The sequence below is a fragment of the Canis lupus genome, chromosome 3 (assembly GCF_011100685.1).
Source record: "Canis lupus familiaris isolate Mischka breed German Shepherd chromosome 3, alternate assembly UU_Cfam_GSD_1.0, whole genome shotgun sequence".
NCBI classification, from domain to species: Eukaryota; Metazoa; Chordata; class Mammalia; order Carnivora; family Canidae; genus Canis; species Canis lupus.
The window spans coordinates 40,847,879-40,865,971 of record NC_049224.1 but is presented as its reverse complement, the minus strand read 5'-3'; the positions used below and the strand labels follow the sequence as shown (position 1 = coordinate 40,865,971).

The 18,093-nt window shown below is 36.9% G+C and overlaps 1 protein-coding gene across 11 annotated transcripts in view; it reads right to left on the bottom strand.

The window, feature by feature from the left end:
• CERS3 (ceramide synthase 3) overlaps positions 1 to 18,093 on the bottom strand; it is a 123,231-nt gene that overhangs the window by 76,938 nt on the left and 28,200 nt on the right. For 9 of the 11 annotated variants that reach the window (XM_038532664.1, XM_038532665.1, XM_038532663.1 and 6 more), the window contains 2 exons: positions 16,083 to 16,139; positions 8,645 to 8,818 (listed from right to left, as the gene is read on the bottom strand). In XM_038532664.1, the coding sequence (XP_038388592.1) occupies positions 8,645 to 8,818; positions 16,083 to 16,096 (188 nt within the window). In that variant the 5' untranslated portion in view covers positions 16,097 to 16,139. The remainder of the gene's footprint in view (positions 1 to 8,644; positions 8,819 to 16,082; positions 16,140 to 18,093) is intronic. The other 2 variants (XM_038532669.1, XM_038532670.1) reach the window with 1 other exon arrangement.

Sequence of the window (18,093 nt, the reverse complement as noted above, 5' to 3'; positions counted from 1 at the left end):
AATACCAAAATAATTTCAGCAATATACAAAAACTTCATTATGTCCCCTTTCTGTGCTGTTATTATACAAATCATATATTTATAAATTGTGTTCTCATCAACACAAGATTTATGATAACTGTTTGATGTAGTTGTCTTTTAAATCAGATAGGAAAAAATGTGTTACAGACAAAAACTACATGTATACTTTCTTTGTATTTCTTTTGTAGGTGACTTCACTGGTAGTGCTTTTTATTTCTTCATACACATTCAAGTTACTGTGTTATGTCCTCTAATTTCAGTCTGAAGGATTTCCTTTGATATATTTTGTAGGGTGGCTCTAGAGGCAAGAAATTCTTTTTTCTTTAAAGATTTTATTTATTTATTCATGAGAGACAGAGAGAGACAGAGGCACAGGTAGAGGGAGAAGTAGACTCCCTATGGGGAGCCCAAGGCAGGACTCGATCCCAGGACTCTGGGATCACAACCTGAGCTGAAGGCAGATGCTCAACCTCTGAGCCACCCAGGCATCCTGGAGGCAACAAATTCTTCCAGTTTCTGTTTATCAGGAAATGTCTTAATTTCTCTTTCATTTTGAAAGATAGTTTTACTCAGTTGACAGTTTTTTTCTTTCAGCACTTTTTTATGTCTTCCCATTGTCTTTGGCCTCTATGGCTGCTGATAAGAAATCAACTCTTGTATATGATAGATGCTCCTCTTTAGCTTTTAAGATTTATTGTCTCTCTCCTTGGATGGTTTGTTTGTGATGCATCTAGGTATGGATCTCTAAATTTACCCTACTTAGAATTTGTTTAGCTTCTTGCATGTGTAGATTAATGTTCATCATCAAATTTGGGGGCTTTTTAAGCCATATATTTCTTCAAATATTTTCTGTCCTATCCATTTTCTCCCCTTCTGGAACTCCCATTATGCACATGTTGTTATGCTTCATGCTATCCCACAGAGATGTCTCAGGCTTTTCATTTTCTTTCTTTTTTTTTCCCCCTCTTCATCAGATGGCTCTTCATCAGATTCCCCCTCTTTTACTTGCTCAAATATGCTGTTGGGCTCCTCTAGTGAATTTTTCACTAGAAAAATTCACACTTTTCAACTCCAAAATTTCTCTTTGGTTTCTTTTATAATTTCTAATTATTATCTCCTTATTAATAGTCTTGATTTGGTGAGGTATTGTTCCATTCTTTCCTTTAGTTCTTAAGCATATTTTTCTCTAGTTCTTTGAACACATTTAAAATAGCTGATTTAAAGTCTTTACTTAGGGGACCCTGGGTGGCTCAGTCAGTTAAGTGTCTGACTCTTGATTTTGGCTTGGGTCATGATCTCAGGCTTGAGAGATAGCGCCCCACATGGATCCTGCTTGTGATTATCTCTTTTCCCTCTCCCTCCGCCTCTCCCCTGTTCACACATACTCTCTCCCTAAAAAATAATAATAATTAATTAAAAAATAATAAAGTCTTTGTCTACTAAGTCCAACATCTAGGTTTCGTAAGGGACATTTTCCTTACAGAAAAGGAACTACTTTTTCCTTGTATGGACCATACTTTATTATTTCTTTACCTGATTTATAATTCTGTTGAAAATTAGACATGTTAAATAATATAATGTGGCAACTCTGGAAGTCAGATTATCCCTCTCAGAGTTTGTTGGTTTTGTAGTTTATCATTGTCCATTTGTTTGTTTCATCCTTTATTTGAACTCATCTATGAGGTCTGTATTCTTTGTTATGTTTGGGCACTGGAGTCTCTATTGGATTAGCTTAAGTGTCACTTAATGACTAGACAGACATTTACTTATTTGCCTGAATAACTTTCAACACTCAGCTTCAACACTCAGCTAGGCAGTTGTCAAGTTTGCCTTAGACTTCACTTCCTCTTTTCACAGATCCTTAAGATCATCCAGAAAAGAGAGCTAAGGGCTTTCTCAGATCTTTTCTGGGCACATGGAGAGCCCTGGGTATACCCAAAGCTCTGCAAATTCAAGTGTTCTTCTTATTTCCAAGAATATGTCAGAGCTTTTCAAAGCCCACTCTGACATCTCATTTTCAGTTTTTCAGTTTAAGTGTTTTGGTTGGTCTATTGCTTGCCCCAATAGTTACCTACAACCTCAGGCAAGTCCAAAGTTAATCAATTGCCTCTACTTGTTTTAGATAGGCATCTTTAGGGAAAATATTTTTCTGACTCGGGTCAAATAAAGACAGTCTTTTAAGTATTGGTTTCCACAAGGGAGGTCAGATAATGACATTTCTCTGATAGTGATATTCTATTCTGCTCCCTTCAGTGGCTGCCAGGATACTAGTTTTCACTGAAACTGTAGGTGGTTGGGTTTTCAAGGCTCTCAGAGAGCTTTATAGAGCAGAATAGGGAGAGGGCAAGTTAAAATGCCACAAAGCTTGCTGCTGTTCTCTTCAGGAGTCAGCTGTTTTTCTTAAATAACAGACCCTGGATTGCTGCTAACCTTTGGTTAATTCTGAAAAGTTGATTTTGACAGTTTTTGCTAGTTTTCTGATTGCTTTTAGGAGAGAGAATTTTTGGAGGCCCTTATTCTGACATTTTTGTTAATTTCCAGGGTGTAGTTATTTTAATTTGCATTTTGCTAATGACTAATGATGTTGGACACCTTTTCACGTGTTTATTTGCCATTTATATATCTTTGGTAAATTATCTACTGAAGTTTTTGCCCATTTTAAGAGTCAAGTTATTTGTTTATTTTTGAATTATAAGAGTTCTTTATATATTCTGAATTTAAGTCCCCAGATATATGTTTTGCATATATTTTCTCCCATTCTGTGGCTCTCTTTTCATTTTATTTCCATTTAAAAAATAACCACTAAGGCATTTTTGCATATCATATAATTCACCTTTTCCAAGTATACTATTTAGTTATTTTTTAAGTAAAATTACCAAGTTTTACAGTCATCACCACGTATCAGCTTTAGAAGATTTTCATCATCCCAAAATAATCTCCCATGCATATTTATTGTTAATCCTGTTCCCTCTCACCCCTGCCCCAGGCAATCACTAATCTATTTTCTGTCTTTATGGCTTTGTTTTTTTGAATATTTCATATAATGAAATCATACAATAATATGTGGTTGCTTGTGTCTGGCTCCTTTCAATGAACTTAATGTTTTTTTGAGGTCCATTCATGTTTTTGGATGTATTTGGAGTTCTTTCCTTTTTATTACTGAATAATAATTCATTGTATGGTAATATATACATTAGCAATGTCTCTTGAAGAGCAGGCACTTTAGCAAGTTATCAAGGGAAATAAAAGCATGTGCCTGTACAAATTTTTATACTCGAATATTCATAGCAGCTTTATTCATAATAGCCAAAAACTGTAAACAATCCAAATTTCCAACAACTAGTTAAAGGATAAATAAATTGTGTATATCAATATGTTGAAAAACTATCCAGCAATGACAAGGAATCAGTGATACATACAACAACATGAAAACAATCTCCACTGCATTGTGTTAAGTAAAAGAAGCCAGACACAAAAGACTACCATCTAAATGACTTCATTTGTAGAAATCAAAAAGGCAAATGATGCTGACAGTAAGCATATCAGTGATTGCAAAGAGCTAGTAAGTGGGGAGAAGATGAAGCAGATAGGGTACAGGAGAGTTTCACAGCTGATGGAAATCTTCTATATCATAATTGTGGTGATGGTTACACCACAGTATAGCTGTCAAGAGGCATCAAATTTTGGATAAACTTATATGTAAATCAAACCTCAATAAAGCTGTTTTTTAAAAAGATTTATTTATTTATTTATTTATTTATTTATTTATTTATTTATTTATTTATTTTAGAGAGAGTGTGTGTATGCAAGCAGGGGCAGGGGAGGCAGTAGGGCAGGCAAAGGGAGAGGGAGAGAGGAACCAAAGCAGACTCCATGCTGAGCACAGAGCTCAATTCAGGGCTTGATCTCATGACCCTAAGATCATAACCTGAGCCAAAACCAAGAGCTGGATACTTAACTTACAGCACCACCCTGGCACCCCTAAAGCTGAGTTAAAAAGTAATGATACTACCCTATTCTTTCTCCAGTTCTAACAAAGACTCTATCTTCTGCCAGGTCAGTCTATTTTAGCACTTAGAGGTTTCTGTGTTTAATTAAATGCCAGAAATTTCAGTTATGAATGATCATTTAGCCCTTCAATTCACTTTTTTATAATCATGGGAGTTGAATAAATTTTTTTCTAAAATAATTTGATAAAATATATAAGCCAATCCAACTTCCAGATGGGCTAAGTTCTCCTGGAAATGGCCCATACATTTCAGAGACATATAAAAACAAACATCTAAGTATGCACCAGATGTACATAGAGCAATGTGGATAGATCATAAAACACAGAGCTGTATTTAAAAAGAGAAGAAACAGAATAAAGTCTTATCACCATACCATTTATGTCAACTAACAATACATGCACTTTATGTTTATGCACATGTTTTACTGGGTCATACAAATAAAAAGCCATCAGCTATATTAGAACCCAGCAGGCAGGAATGTGACTAGGAAATGGGGATAAAAGATAATTATTGAAAAAGTTAATTCAAATCAATCAAAAAGAGGTCTTACACAGATGGAAGACAGCATGCTATGATTGAAGATTATGATTAACTAATTCCCCCTTTGCATAAAATGTCCAACTCAAACAAAAATTAAGATGTCCTTAAAACAAAATCTCAGAAAACATATTTGACAAAGTCTTGGATAAATAATGGAATTATTTCATTTATCCAACCTACTATTTGAAAATTTTATTGGGGAAACACTCATTGTTCTTACTTATAGAATAACACAAATACAAAATGCTTTAATATGGTAGCATTCTCAGTGATACTCACTCAATGCTCTCTCAAATGTTCGAAATGAAAAAATTAGGAAAAATTTGAAAAGCAAAGCAGAATTGCTTTTATCTTTTAAAAAGATTTATGCAGGAAGGAAATACAACTAACCTTAAAACCAGGGGAAGTATAACATTTCTCTCTTGAGGATCATGTGGGAGATTAGTATAGTATCTAATAGTATATGGCTATTATATATGAGCCACAGTATATGGTTCAGTATACACAATGGATAAATATGCATATCCATAGCGTACTTGCTGAAATGAGGAATAAATCCATATTAAAATCATTAATTTAAACAAGAGAAATATTGTCTTGTTTGTTAAGATGCCAGGCTTCAAAGACAGAAATAACATTTTTGATAAAACACAGGAATATATAGAGTTTTCTATTTTAGCATTATCCTTCCTTTTCAAATAAATCTGGGAAATCAATCACTTCATTTAATGTTAGCATAAATAATTATGAATACTTAATTTAAAAATCTGTATTGAATAAGGAGGAAAGAAAGGAGTGTAATAAATATTTGATAAACCAAACTGAAAAGAGAAGGGAAATGACAGGTCTTAACTCTAGAAGGACCTTAGAGATTAACTTGCCTGAACTTTCATTTTATGGAATATGGAATATGAAATAAAATGTCCAAGAAGAAGAAAAAAGAATGTGAACTTCTGCTCCCATGTAAATGGTTCAAAGTTAGGTTAATTACCAAGTAATGAGTCTCTGAGGTTTGCTACTATTGCAGAACTGAGCCTTCAGATGGCCCCATTCAGACACCCAGACAACCCCCTCTTCATCTAGCACTTCATCAGTTACTTGTGAGCCAAAAGCCTAGCAATCCCAGACCCCTCCTCCTTTTTTCCAATATTCTTTTATAGAATAAAAGGAAGGCAGCCGAAGGCAGATATTAAGCATGTGAAGTTTAAATACTTCTCCTAACAGAAACAATAGCCTACTGGCATCAGATTGATTCCCAGTTCCTAAGGATTCAAGGGCTCTTTGAACAGAGTTTAAGCTGGGGGTTTTATATGAAAGAACAAAATATCTGGAGCAATGTAAGTCTCGGATAACATTTAAGTCTAATGTGTATATTTTGAGACTATTTCAGTTTAAGACAGTTAGTTGAACAACTCTTTTCAACTCTTGTAAATGGCTATAGATGGGTCATTCCACCTTCCCTTCTTTGCAGAATGAGGACATATTATCCCATTTTACGCTTATGTTGCTCAGTAGAAATGGTAGAAATTCATTACATAATTAAATAAAAGAAAAAAGATTACCTTTTGATTTTACCATCTCCATCCCTGCATTGAACCATTCTGAGACCATAATTTATTCTGAGATAATGTGTTTATTTCACAAGTGTCTACATCTGTGTGGCTTAGATCTCATCCATCATATTTCAGAAACAGAAAAATGCATAGGAGAGTCCAGAAAAACCAGTTAGAAAGTACTATTCGAGGTTCCCTCTACCCACCTGGCCAATAACAACATACATATATGCCACAAAACTTCTAAGGAAAAGTAGTCCTAAATACAAAGCAAATGTCAGTCACTTTCAAATGATCTACTTCTTTGTTCTTTATCAATTCTGTTTTTCTGCTCTTGCTTTTCTAGGAAAGGACATCACTTCCTGGTCTTAAATGGCTCCTGGCTAGGACTAAAGGATAAAAATGAGCCAGCCAAATCACAACTACTGGTCACTTCGTAGAATGAGAAGGTGTAATATATAAACCAGTCTAGGACAAAAGAAGAAAGCTTTCTTGTGATAAATATATCATAGGATATGCTGAAACACAGTGTCAAATTTACATGAATTTTTAAGATAGTTCAGAACATTTCACATTTGCTAGACTTCTTTAAGCTATGTTTTCTATATTCTCAAGAGATTTAATTAACTCTTGTCTACCATAAGGAGTATTTCACTGTTAAAGTCCAAGAAGTACTGATATAAAAGAGAATAAAAAACTAACACCCCTGAACCTGGTGTTATGACATGTTGGTTAAAGTCTCCAAACTATCCCTTGAATACTAACTGACTTTGGCCAGATCACTTACCACTTATTTTCTTGACTGAGATCATATCACTTGTGATTTTATATACTTCTTAAACTATCAGTTTCTACTCAAATGCAAGGTTTAAGTAATATTTTATTTATGACATATGTGATTTAATCTAATGTAAGTGATATAAAAGTCTTGAAAAAGATATAAATTATGCTTCAGGAGGCATAGTCCCCCTCTCAAGTTAAATTTTCCTGACTTTTATTGCATCCAAAGTGATATGAGGCTAGGGGACCAACACATGGTTTTCTGTAGTGTCATAGAATGGAAAAAGCTAAGGCTGAATTATTGGGAGTTAGAGCTACATAAGGAGATTGGAAAAATGACATAGAGTATACTCAATCCCTTGAGAAGAAGAAAGAATCGTCTGAAGAATTACAAGAGAATTGGATTCCTTCCTGATTGTTGTTGGAGCAGCCTAGGCCAAGACAGAACAAGCAGCTGTGCTGCTCTGGCAACCAAAAGAGTTTCCTAATTCACTGTCCTGGTCATAACATAAAAAATGGAGCTGTCCACCAAGAAGTAGGAAATCTGCAGTGCAAATAAGTGGAGGACCTGGGAGTCAAATTTGAAAATCACCACACACCATGCAAGAGAAGCAAGTATTTCAGGATAGTAGAAAGTAATTTGCTAATTTGGAAGTACAGCAGCAAAATTCTATTTTATTTATGCATTCTTTGACAAATCCAAACATAACTAAAAAGTAGAATTAATGGTCAAAAAGGAAGAACATTTCAAATGTTCCCATCTAGAGTTTAAGTAGTATCCAGGGGCTTCCTCTTCCTCTCAATAGCAATAGCACATTGTTGGCTCAAAAGAAGTTGTTATTTGCACAAAAACCTTTTGGAGAGTCCATGAAACAGAGCTGATCAAACTAACCCTTGAGATAAGGACCCTGCAAATGCTTACAAACATATGATCTGCATTACAGTTAGTCTTGGACAAAATGATCTTTATCAAATTTTGTCTTAAGTTTTTCCAACTCTGACATTCAGATAGTCTTTTTGCTCCAAAAAGTTAATGTGCTAATAACAGTTTTTTGAAATAGAGACAACTACAGAGATTATAAATGAACATTTATCTCCTGTTATCATAACACAAGTACAGTTTTAATAAAAAGGTTGGAAGTAATATCTATTTCAATTAAGAAAAAGAAAAGAAGTTTACTTTTTCTGAGAAAGCAAATTGATATTTTTTTCTTTTATTTCCTTATACTTTGGAATGAAGGGCTGCTATTAAAACTTTCAATAAACCTTTAAAATAAACTATGCTGTAAAGCAAATATTAAGTTTGGTCTTTAATGAGGCATTTTTGCTATTTTATAGGCATTCTAAAATGATAATATATCTCCTACACACAGACTCTTCTAGCACCGCCTTTCTGGGAATGTATATACTTTGCCAGATAGCACGATATGTGGAAGATGAAGTGGGTCCTCACACTGTCAATGACACTAACAAGCTCTATGATCCTTAACCTCTCTTGACCTCAATTTTCTTCACTGTGAAACTAATACACTTGAGGAAACTGTGTTCCTAATTTTTATTTGTTCAGCTTCTAGCTAATGTTTGGTGTACACATGGTTTGATGAACTCCCCCAGTAATCTGTAGCCCACTAGTGGCAAACTCTGAACAACAGATTATTTAAATTTCTTACCAAGATTCCAAAATTTCAGAGTTGGGACAAAGAAGAGGAATGGGAAGGAAAGACACACAAATACTACTTACTTTTCAAAGAAATGTCTGATAATCAGCAAGCCAAATGCATATGGAATTGTCATGTACAAATGAGAGGGTTTTACGAAGACAAGTCCATCATGATCTTCAAGATCTGACCACTTTATTGTTGGAGGAAGCCAAAATCTTTCCAACCAAAACCATTCTTTAAATGTCTGAAACATTCTATAGAGATGGAAAAAGAATATGTTAGACTTATAAAGCAAATACTTAAATTGAAATAACATTGAGAATCATTTCTTAAAATCTCTAAACCAGAGAGTTTTGAAAACAGAGCAAAATGGGATCCTATTATTCAGTGGGTTTCATGACACTTCATTGCATTCAGCAAGAATTATTGCAAATGCTCTTGGAATAATTTTGGCTGTGGCATGGCCAACTAAAGTTTAACATACCACTGTTCACATTTTTGGCAAAAGTATGTTAATATTATGGGTATGTATCTTCCTTTTCTATGATTCTATGGTATGAAAAATCATTTACAATAATCTCTATAACTTTAAAATGCCCAAGATCAACCTCATGAAAGCTCTAAGTATGTATAAGTCTCTATTAGTATCCTAAGGACTTCTCTAGGAAATAAAGAACAAGCATATTTAATTTCATATTATAGTAAGGAGTTCAAATTTGTCCATGTCAACAAATACTTAGAGATTCTATGATTTCTCAACTGCTGTGCCAAGCACTGAAAACACAAAGAATAAAAAGATGGTATTCTTGCCTTAAGGACCTTTAGAGTCTTGTGAGCAAGGCAGGCCTGAATATCTAGATGATTGGACATACTTTTTTAAGGTACTTTTAAAAAGGTACAGGTGCTGTGGAAACAAGATGATGGATACTGAGCCCAACCAGGAAGTGTCAGAGAAAGATCATTGGGACAGATGTTCCTTGAGATGTCCTGAACAATAAGGGAAAGGTAGGAAAATGGTGAGGAAGGAATAGAAGTTTGAAGGGAAAATGCCATGGTCAAATAACCAGAAACACAGAAGAAAACAGAATTAGACGTTCTAATCTCATTGTTTAAGCTATAAACAATTTCTAGTCTTGACATTTTGACCTTGAGGACGTTTTTATTTCATTATTTAACAGTCAATCAGAGAAAGGAATCAAAATGTCCTCAGATTCACAGTAGGGAGACCAAAGCATGAAGGTGGTGGGAGGGGGCTAAGGACTGGAAGAGCAGGAGGCCTGATCAGAGGTGAGGATCAAAGTGTGGGGTCCTGACATTACAGATTTCCAACTTCAGATGAGGAAGAATTCCAGAGTGTGGATCCTGATAACCTTCAGAAAAATCTATGCCACAAGCGACAGCTGAAGACTGGTAGGATAATTCCTTGCCTCATTTTGCCCGCATCCACTGTGAAGAGATGTTCTCAGCCAGAGTGGTGCTGAGTCACACCCACACCTCCAATGCTGTGTGCAGAAATAGAAGGGCTGCTTTCTTTTTCATGCGTTAATCATTTCACTATCATCTCTACTCTGGGGGTGGGTAAGTCCCATTAACACAGTTGCAAAATTTTGCAGATATTTTGGAATGAAGATAATCAAGAAATACTTGTTGAATACTTCCTCTATACCAGGCTTTGGAGCTACAGAAAGGAAAGGGGGTGATTCTGGATTCAGAGAGCTTATGACAGATTCAGGACTCATGTGGACCTGGACTCGGAGAGCAGATGAAAGACTGGTCAGGAAGGGAGAATCACACACTTTGGTGAGGGAACTAGGGATTCGAGCTCAGTTGCCTGGGCTGAGACGAAGAGTTGAAGAGAGGAAATCTGTTTTGAATGCACAGCCAGATACTCCTCAGTACAACAGGGCTAAGCTTTGATTCAAACTCTGGCTGAAATTCAAGCTTCCTACAGATCTCAGAAACCAACTCCAGCCATGAGAGTCTCCCTGTGATGGGCAAATCTTGTGTCAGGCCTTGACCCTCATCACATCAGAATGAGCTACACCTGCAAGGGCAAATTTTTTTTTTTTTCTTAAGTTTGCCTCAACACATTCATTACTCAGCTCCAAATTAGTGCTCAGGGAACAAACAGCAGTTGATGAGTTAGCTTTACTTTTGATATTGTTATAATTATTATACAAAATAGTTTGCTCACTCCTAAAATGCAACTCCAGGCAGCACGATTATCTTGTCCAGAGTAAAATATAACTAAACAAATAGTTTACAATGGCTATCTAGGTGTCGCCCTTATAAATAATGCCCTTGTGCATCATATGCAGGCAATAAATCAAGATCTGTTGAAAGCCATAGTAATGTCGATATCCCACAACCTAAAACATTAAAAGGGAAATAGAAAGAATACAGAAGTTGAGGGTGCCTCCCCTGGAAAATGTAGTTCAGGCTGAGAAAAAAAATAATCTAATTATTTATTCTTTCTTTAGGTGCTGCCAACAAACATCAATTATTGTTGTTAATAAAAAGAGTTAAGAATCCCTTCTTCACACCATATATAAAAGTTATCTCTAAACAAAGCACAAACCTAAAATATAAGGGCTAAAACTATAACACTCTTAGAAGACTAGATAGGACTAAATAGTCATAACCTTGGGTTAGGCAAAGACTCCTTACATATGACACCAAAAGTACAAATGACAAAATTAAAAAAAAAAAGATAAATAGGATTTCATCAAAATTCAAACCTTTTATGTGTCAAGGGATACCATCAAGAAAGTTGAAAAGACAAGCCACAGGATGAGAGAAATACCTTAAAATCACACATCTGATAAGGAGTTTATATTTAGAATAGAATAAGAACTCTTGCAACTCGGGGACCTGGGTGGCTCAGTGGTTGAGCATCTGCCTTTGGCTCAGGTTGTGATCCCAGGGTCCTGGGAGAGAGTCCCTGCATCAGGCTCGCCACAGGGAGCCTGCTTCTCCCTCTGCCTAGGTCTCTGCCTCTCTCTGTGTGTTTCTCATGAATAAATAAATAAAATCTTTAAAAAGATAAATAATTCTTGTAACTCAATAAGAACACATAATCCAACTCAAAAATCGGCAAAGAATTTGAAGTTGACTATTTCACCAAAGAAGATAGACAAATGGCCATGAAGCTTTTAAAAAAAGTTCTCAACCTCATTTCTATAAAGGAAATGCAAATCAAAACCACACTCACAGATACTATTCACATCCACTAGGATGGCTATCATCATGAAGATAACAAGTGTTGGCAAGGATGTTGAGAACATGGCTAGTAGGAAAGTAAAAATGGTACAGCTGCTCTGGCAGACAGTCTAGCAGTTTCTCGAAATGTTAAACGTGGAGTTACCATATGACCCAGTAATTCTACATGTAGACATTCAAGAGCATATTCAAGAGGATTGAAAGGATTCATGCTACAACATAGATGGCTCTCAGAAACATGCTATTAAAAGAAGCCAGACACAAAAGGCCACATAGTGTGTGATTCCATTTAAGTGAAATGGAGCAGTAAATCCATAAAGACAGAAAGTAGGTTACTAGTTCCTCAGTGTGTATGGAGGGAGTGTGGGAAGAAATGGGAAGTGGCTGACTGATGATGTGTACAGGGTTTCTTTTTGGGGTGATGATAATGTTTAAAGATTGAAATATGGTTTGGTTGCACAACCATGAATATACTAAAAAGTGTTGAATCACACATTTTAGATGGGTGAATTGGATGGTCTGTGAATTCTATCACAAAAAAAAAAATTCTATTTTTTTTCAGGAGAAAAAAAATTAAAAAGCCTCCTGTTTCCACCTTTTTAACCCAGAGCTTATCCTGAACTACATGCTAGAGCTTCCCATTATTTCATTTACAGGGCTGAAATTTTGCCTCCCAAATTCACCGGTGTAACGCTTGTGTCCACGAACCCAGAAAAGTAATTAAATGAAGGAAAGACTATATCCAGATTCAGATTTCAACATGATTTAAAGTCCATGACTTTCTGGGAGAAAGAAATAGCATACTTTAAAAAGCAAAAACAGACTACCTCCCCTGAAGGAGAAGTGGCTCCCCTAGATGATAGCCATCTTGGGTGTAAGGGTATTTGGTAGACACCCACAAGCCAGTATTTTAGCTCTAGCAGAGGGCTTTAAAAATCCAGGCTACGCTTCTAGCCAGCCTCTCTACCATCCTGTTATTTCTCTCAGGATGAGATCAGAGGCTAAACACAGGGAAATGAGCTAAAGAGAACTGGGGCCAGCAGTCTCTAATCCTCTAGGCCACTTCAGTCTATTAAGCAGGGAACATGTCACAGTCTCTCAGCCTCATGCCAGCTGCTCCTAAGGCCATAAGCCTGTTCCAGTACCTCTGGCCTCCTCCATAGCCACCTTTCCCTGACCCTAGTATACTGGACGTGCCATTTTGGAGTTAGCCCAGCATCTAGCCCTCAGAGCAGCAAGGGAAATCACCATTGTAAGGGGAGTTTGGTGCACTGTCTTTCCCACTGTGAGATCCAAGGTGGACCATCCTCCATCTGCTGACAGTTGGGATGGCTTAGCCTTGGCCAGTTGGATACTTCCCTCAGAACTTTGAGTCTGGAGCAGACAGTGATATCCAGAAGCAGCAGACGGGATCCTGCCTAGGCTGCTGCTGCTGAAAAGATAGTTGTTATCTCTCAGCTTTTTTTGGCCTTCCTGATTGTCCTGGTTTCTTGGCTTCCACTGGTCCAAGTCTGGTCTATCAGCCTTCCTTCAGGGCTATGAGTTGCTTCCAATGAAGTCTTTTGTTTAAGATAGTAAGAGGTGGATTCTGTTGCCTCTAACCAAAAGGGCTTAAATGGAGAAGCAGGAACTAGGGGTATGTGTCAGTTCCTCCTTCTGATTTCATCTTGCTGATGATGGGCACTCATGTATCTCTTTTCCTCTCTCCTTTTCCCACCCCATTTTTGCCTAGGTTTCAAATCTGACAGTGACATTATTAATAGTCACCACTTAAGTTATTTTTTGGTTCAACGTAAAAGAAGCTACTCACTTTCCTGACACAGCCTTAAAAAGCTGCTTGCTGGATGAGAAAACATATTACCTACACAGTGAGTGGGGCAATATCTTTATGCCATGTGAACTAAGTATTGCAATATTTCAATAATTGATAGGTGGAAAGAGAATTAGAAAATACTGACACAGGGAGTATCTGCATTTTTAAAAGCCCACAGGTGACTGCTCTAAGAATAGTCCTGAGTATTTGCAATAATGAATCTGTCATTCAAGGGCCCTTCCCCATGGCCCATTCACTTCTTGGACAGTCAGAGAAGCCCACTGACTCCCACAATCAATCTGCAGCTCACTTCTCATCTTGATTCATTTAGCTCAACTCTAGACCTTTCTGGCAATTGAAGTATCATCAGCTCTGTAGATGACTCTTCCATCTCTGCTTGGTATGCTTTTTAAGCAAAGGTATTTATTTACTCCTTGACACTCTCCGTGCTATTTTTTTTTCCTAATCACCTACTCAAAATCTCCTTTTCCTATCCTATGTCCATTCTCTAAGTACTGTAACTCTTATTTATATAAAAAATATCTGAAGGAACTGTACTATTTACATTAAAAATATCTGAAGCTCTTTTTTAAAGTAAGAAATATGTGCAAGAAAAATACCTGCAGTTATTTCTTTATATTTTGTAGAAGAATCAGTATTGGAGGTGGCACCATAGCCCAGCTGTGTTTTCTCACCTGCCAATACTGTGGAAGTTTTAAACCCTATTTTTGACTCCAGCTGCCAGTAGTTTGCAGGAAGATAATCTCACTAATGTAGGCTTTTATGACTCATTATTTTCTGACCTCATGGATTCAGAACCCAACAGGGCGAAGAAAGCCTGTTGAGCCACTTTCTCAGATGAACACCATTAAATTTGACCTTAGGACTGAAGAAATAAAACCATCTGGGCCATAAGTTTATCACTATTTGAAGCAACATTTTTGCAAAGCACTTAAAAATGTGGCACTTGAACCTTGCTGAGATAAGAACTCTGAGTCAGGCTGAAGTTTGGGGCAAATTATGAAATCCTGGTAATTATCCATGCAATATCCACTGTAAATAAACACAACGCCTTAGAATATAACTCTACAGAACATATCTCTTAGATAGAGTGACAAGAGAGTATCTCTACAGAACAGAACACATCTCTCAGAAAAAGGCCAATGACAAGAAATGGGAAATTAGGTAGACAACTGTAATTGAAGTAAAGGTGTATGTATTTCTGAATGGTAAAGTGAAATAAAGATGTATTAGAATCAATGTTCACTATCTCAGAGTATTATTATGGCTGGAGGAAGTGAGAATTGGTGAGAATTTTGGAGACTGGGTGACCAGCTAGATTATTATGGGACCAGGGTTCTCTGGTGACAGAAAGGCAGCTCTAGAAGAGCAAGGACCTTGCCTGGCTTGTTCACTATGTATACCCTAGGCTTGCCACACAGTAAACACTAGATAAGTATTTGGTGAATTCAACAGAAGGGTTACTGAGACTAGAATGGACTTTTGAACAATACAGGAGTGATGCTATAGAGAAAAATGATATCTAATTTAATTATCTACAAACAATCTCATTTTTATTAGTTGCAAAACAATTTTTAAATTTTGGTGCGAGGAATCAAGTAAACATGCTTATCTACATTTAATCTGTTTGTGTTTTCTTTGGAATGAACTTTATCAACTCAGCCCAAAAAACTGGTTATGCCTTCAAGATAAAACACAAAGGAAAACATTAGCAGCTACTTGCTTCCTGTCAAGAGCGTAAGGACTGAGCCAACTGTAAATTCCAGTTCTAAAAGCATTTTAAATTGTGTCATTTCAAATAGGTAAGACAATACAAATGATAGAATAACTTACCTCTGAGGGATATTTATTATGATTGAGTTAGTGCATTAAAAGCCTATAAAGGCCTGGGCTTATAGTAAGAGAAACAAACAAACAAACAAATAAACAAACCATATACTTTGTGTAGAGAAGTAGTTAACTTACAACAAGATAGTAAGTAATTCTCTGATTTTAAATTTTACCATTATATATGTTTAAAGCCTTGAAGAAATTCAAAACAGACTCATAGATTTAAAAAGAAAAATTCAGAATATTTGCAAACAAAACCAGGGTATCACCTCAAAGATGTCATTGAGGGGTATCAGGATGTCCTGAGTATCCAATCATTCTGCCTTTTATTTATAGTCCTCCTACATTCCCACCCCCAGGTTTTACTTGGGTATGTGGCTGCCCTGCCATGTGAGACAACATTTCCCAACATCCCGTGTGGCTAGATGTGGCCACGCATAACTACTTCTGGGTTAAGGACACAGCAGTGGCATTGATTTGAGTAATCTCCTTAGGTACCAAGCTGTGTGTTCTGGTTTCTCTCTTTCTTCCTTTCTAATAAATGAAGGATAACAGGATAGGAAGAGGCCAATTAGCCCATCTTCCTGGCCTACCACATATCTGGACAATGACATATAAGAGAAATAAACTCTTACCTTCTGTAAGTCATTGAATTTTGAGTCCTTTGTGTCTTAACAGCTTAGACCATAAATCTAATATACAGGGGAAAATATAAAGGAGAATTAAATAAGAACTATATTGCTGTATTGTGTTGTATTGTTTCCAGGTATTTTAAAATTTGGAGACATCTGCTCATCAAATTACCATTTAGAGAATACAATGGAAGCCTACAGAGTGGGTGAAAATATTTGCAATATTTGCAATAGGAAGCACTTGTGTCTAGAATATATAAAGAGCTCCTGCAATTCAATAATAAAAAAATCAGAGGACTTCTTCCATAATAAGTCATTTGGGGGCCTGTATTTCCATTAATATTCTGCCTGTTGGGGAGCATCCCAAGTATTTGCTTTGCCTTCAGGGCTTCTTGTATGGAGCCTGTGACAATCATCAATTTATTGCCTCAATTCCCAAATTCATTCTTTTTGCCTGCTTTGTTAAATGTCCTGGTCCCTTTCCTATTTTCCCTTTGCCACCTGGCCCTGGAGCTTTCTCTATCAGTTAGAGCAGGGTGGAGGGACATTGCAGGATGAAACGGTTTTACTTCTCAACTCTAGTGCATTTCTTTGCATGCTCTAGCTCAGCCCCAGGAGTTATACAGTTTCCTATAACAGTGATCACTATATTCCATAGAGTTACTCCTACTGGCAAATTCTTCATTTCTCCAATCTTGACTGCGCCCAGATTGCCTTGATGGAAAAGTTCAACCTTATGTACTTAATCTAATACTAATTAATGAAAGAAAAAGTTATTTGGAACCAGTAAAAAAATTTTCTGAAGTTCAAATTAGAAGGGAGAGTCTTCTCATTTTTCCTTTCTAATACTGTCTGTAGTTTGCTTATAGAATTAAATGATGATGAGATTTCAGGAAGATGTGCTTCTACCTCTTTACTCCTATCTCCATTCTAAAGCTTTGATTAATGTCCCCATGAGCCAGTTATCACTTTCTACTAGGGCAATAATTCCTCTCTGTTAGTAAACATAATTGGGGTATTTTTTCCCAGCAAAATGAATAAGCCCCTAAAAATGCCAGCTAGGCACTTGGCATCTGGATCGGGTCAAGTTCTCTTTGAAGCCAGGGCTATCCCCTAGTGCTATTCTCTTCAGGCCATGTTTCTCTTGGCTCTGTAATAAAATTTCACAAGATCCCTTGATCTAGGTTCTTAACTTAAATAGCCCCTTTCTAACTTAAATACTGAGCCAAAGAAGTTTAATTCCTATAAAATCACAAGTTACTATTTGCTGTTGTGGGCAGAAGAAACCCCACTTGGAGTTGGCTCTGCCAGATGCCTGCAATCCCAAGAAGCCCCAGTCTCCTTTGGAGGAGAATTTTAGGACCTCCTAAATTTTAGGACCTCCTCACGGCCCTCCCCAGTGTTTGCACACTCCTGTACAAGAGAAGCTTGTAACATGCCCCCAGGCCATTGGGCCCCTGTCTGGTTTTCCAGGCGTGTCCCTCCCTTCCCCTTCTCTTCAAGATCCCACAGTTCAGATCTGCTTTCTGACTCTTGAGAAAAAAGGCAAAGTTCTTTCCTGCCTTCAGGCATGTGCGTTGGACTATTCTTCCTGCCTTTTACCCTTTACCCATCTTCACCCAATTCTCTCCTCCTTATCCTTCAAGCTTCACCTTAAACCTCCCTAAGATCTCCATCAAGATGCTCCATGACCCCTGCTCCCCCACTGCTCCAAATCTAAACCAAGTACGGCCATCGCTCCATGGTCTTTTCCTTCATAACCTGTATTAAATCTGTAATTATATGTTTGTATGTTGATTTGATTGAAGTCTGGCTCCTTCCTCAGACTTCAAGATGGAGGAGAGTAGGCATGACACTTGTTCTACTCACAACAGCATCCCTACATTGGCATACGGTAAGTGTACAAACAGTAAGCCCTCAATAGATACTAAGGGAGTCAGTATACAGCACAGTGGTCAAGCACATGGATTTTGGAGCCAGACTGCCTGGGTTTAAGGCCTCATTCTGGCTTCAG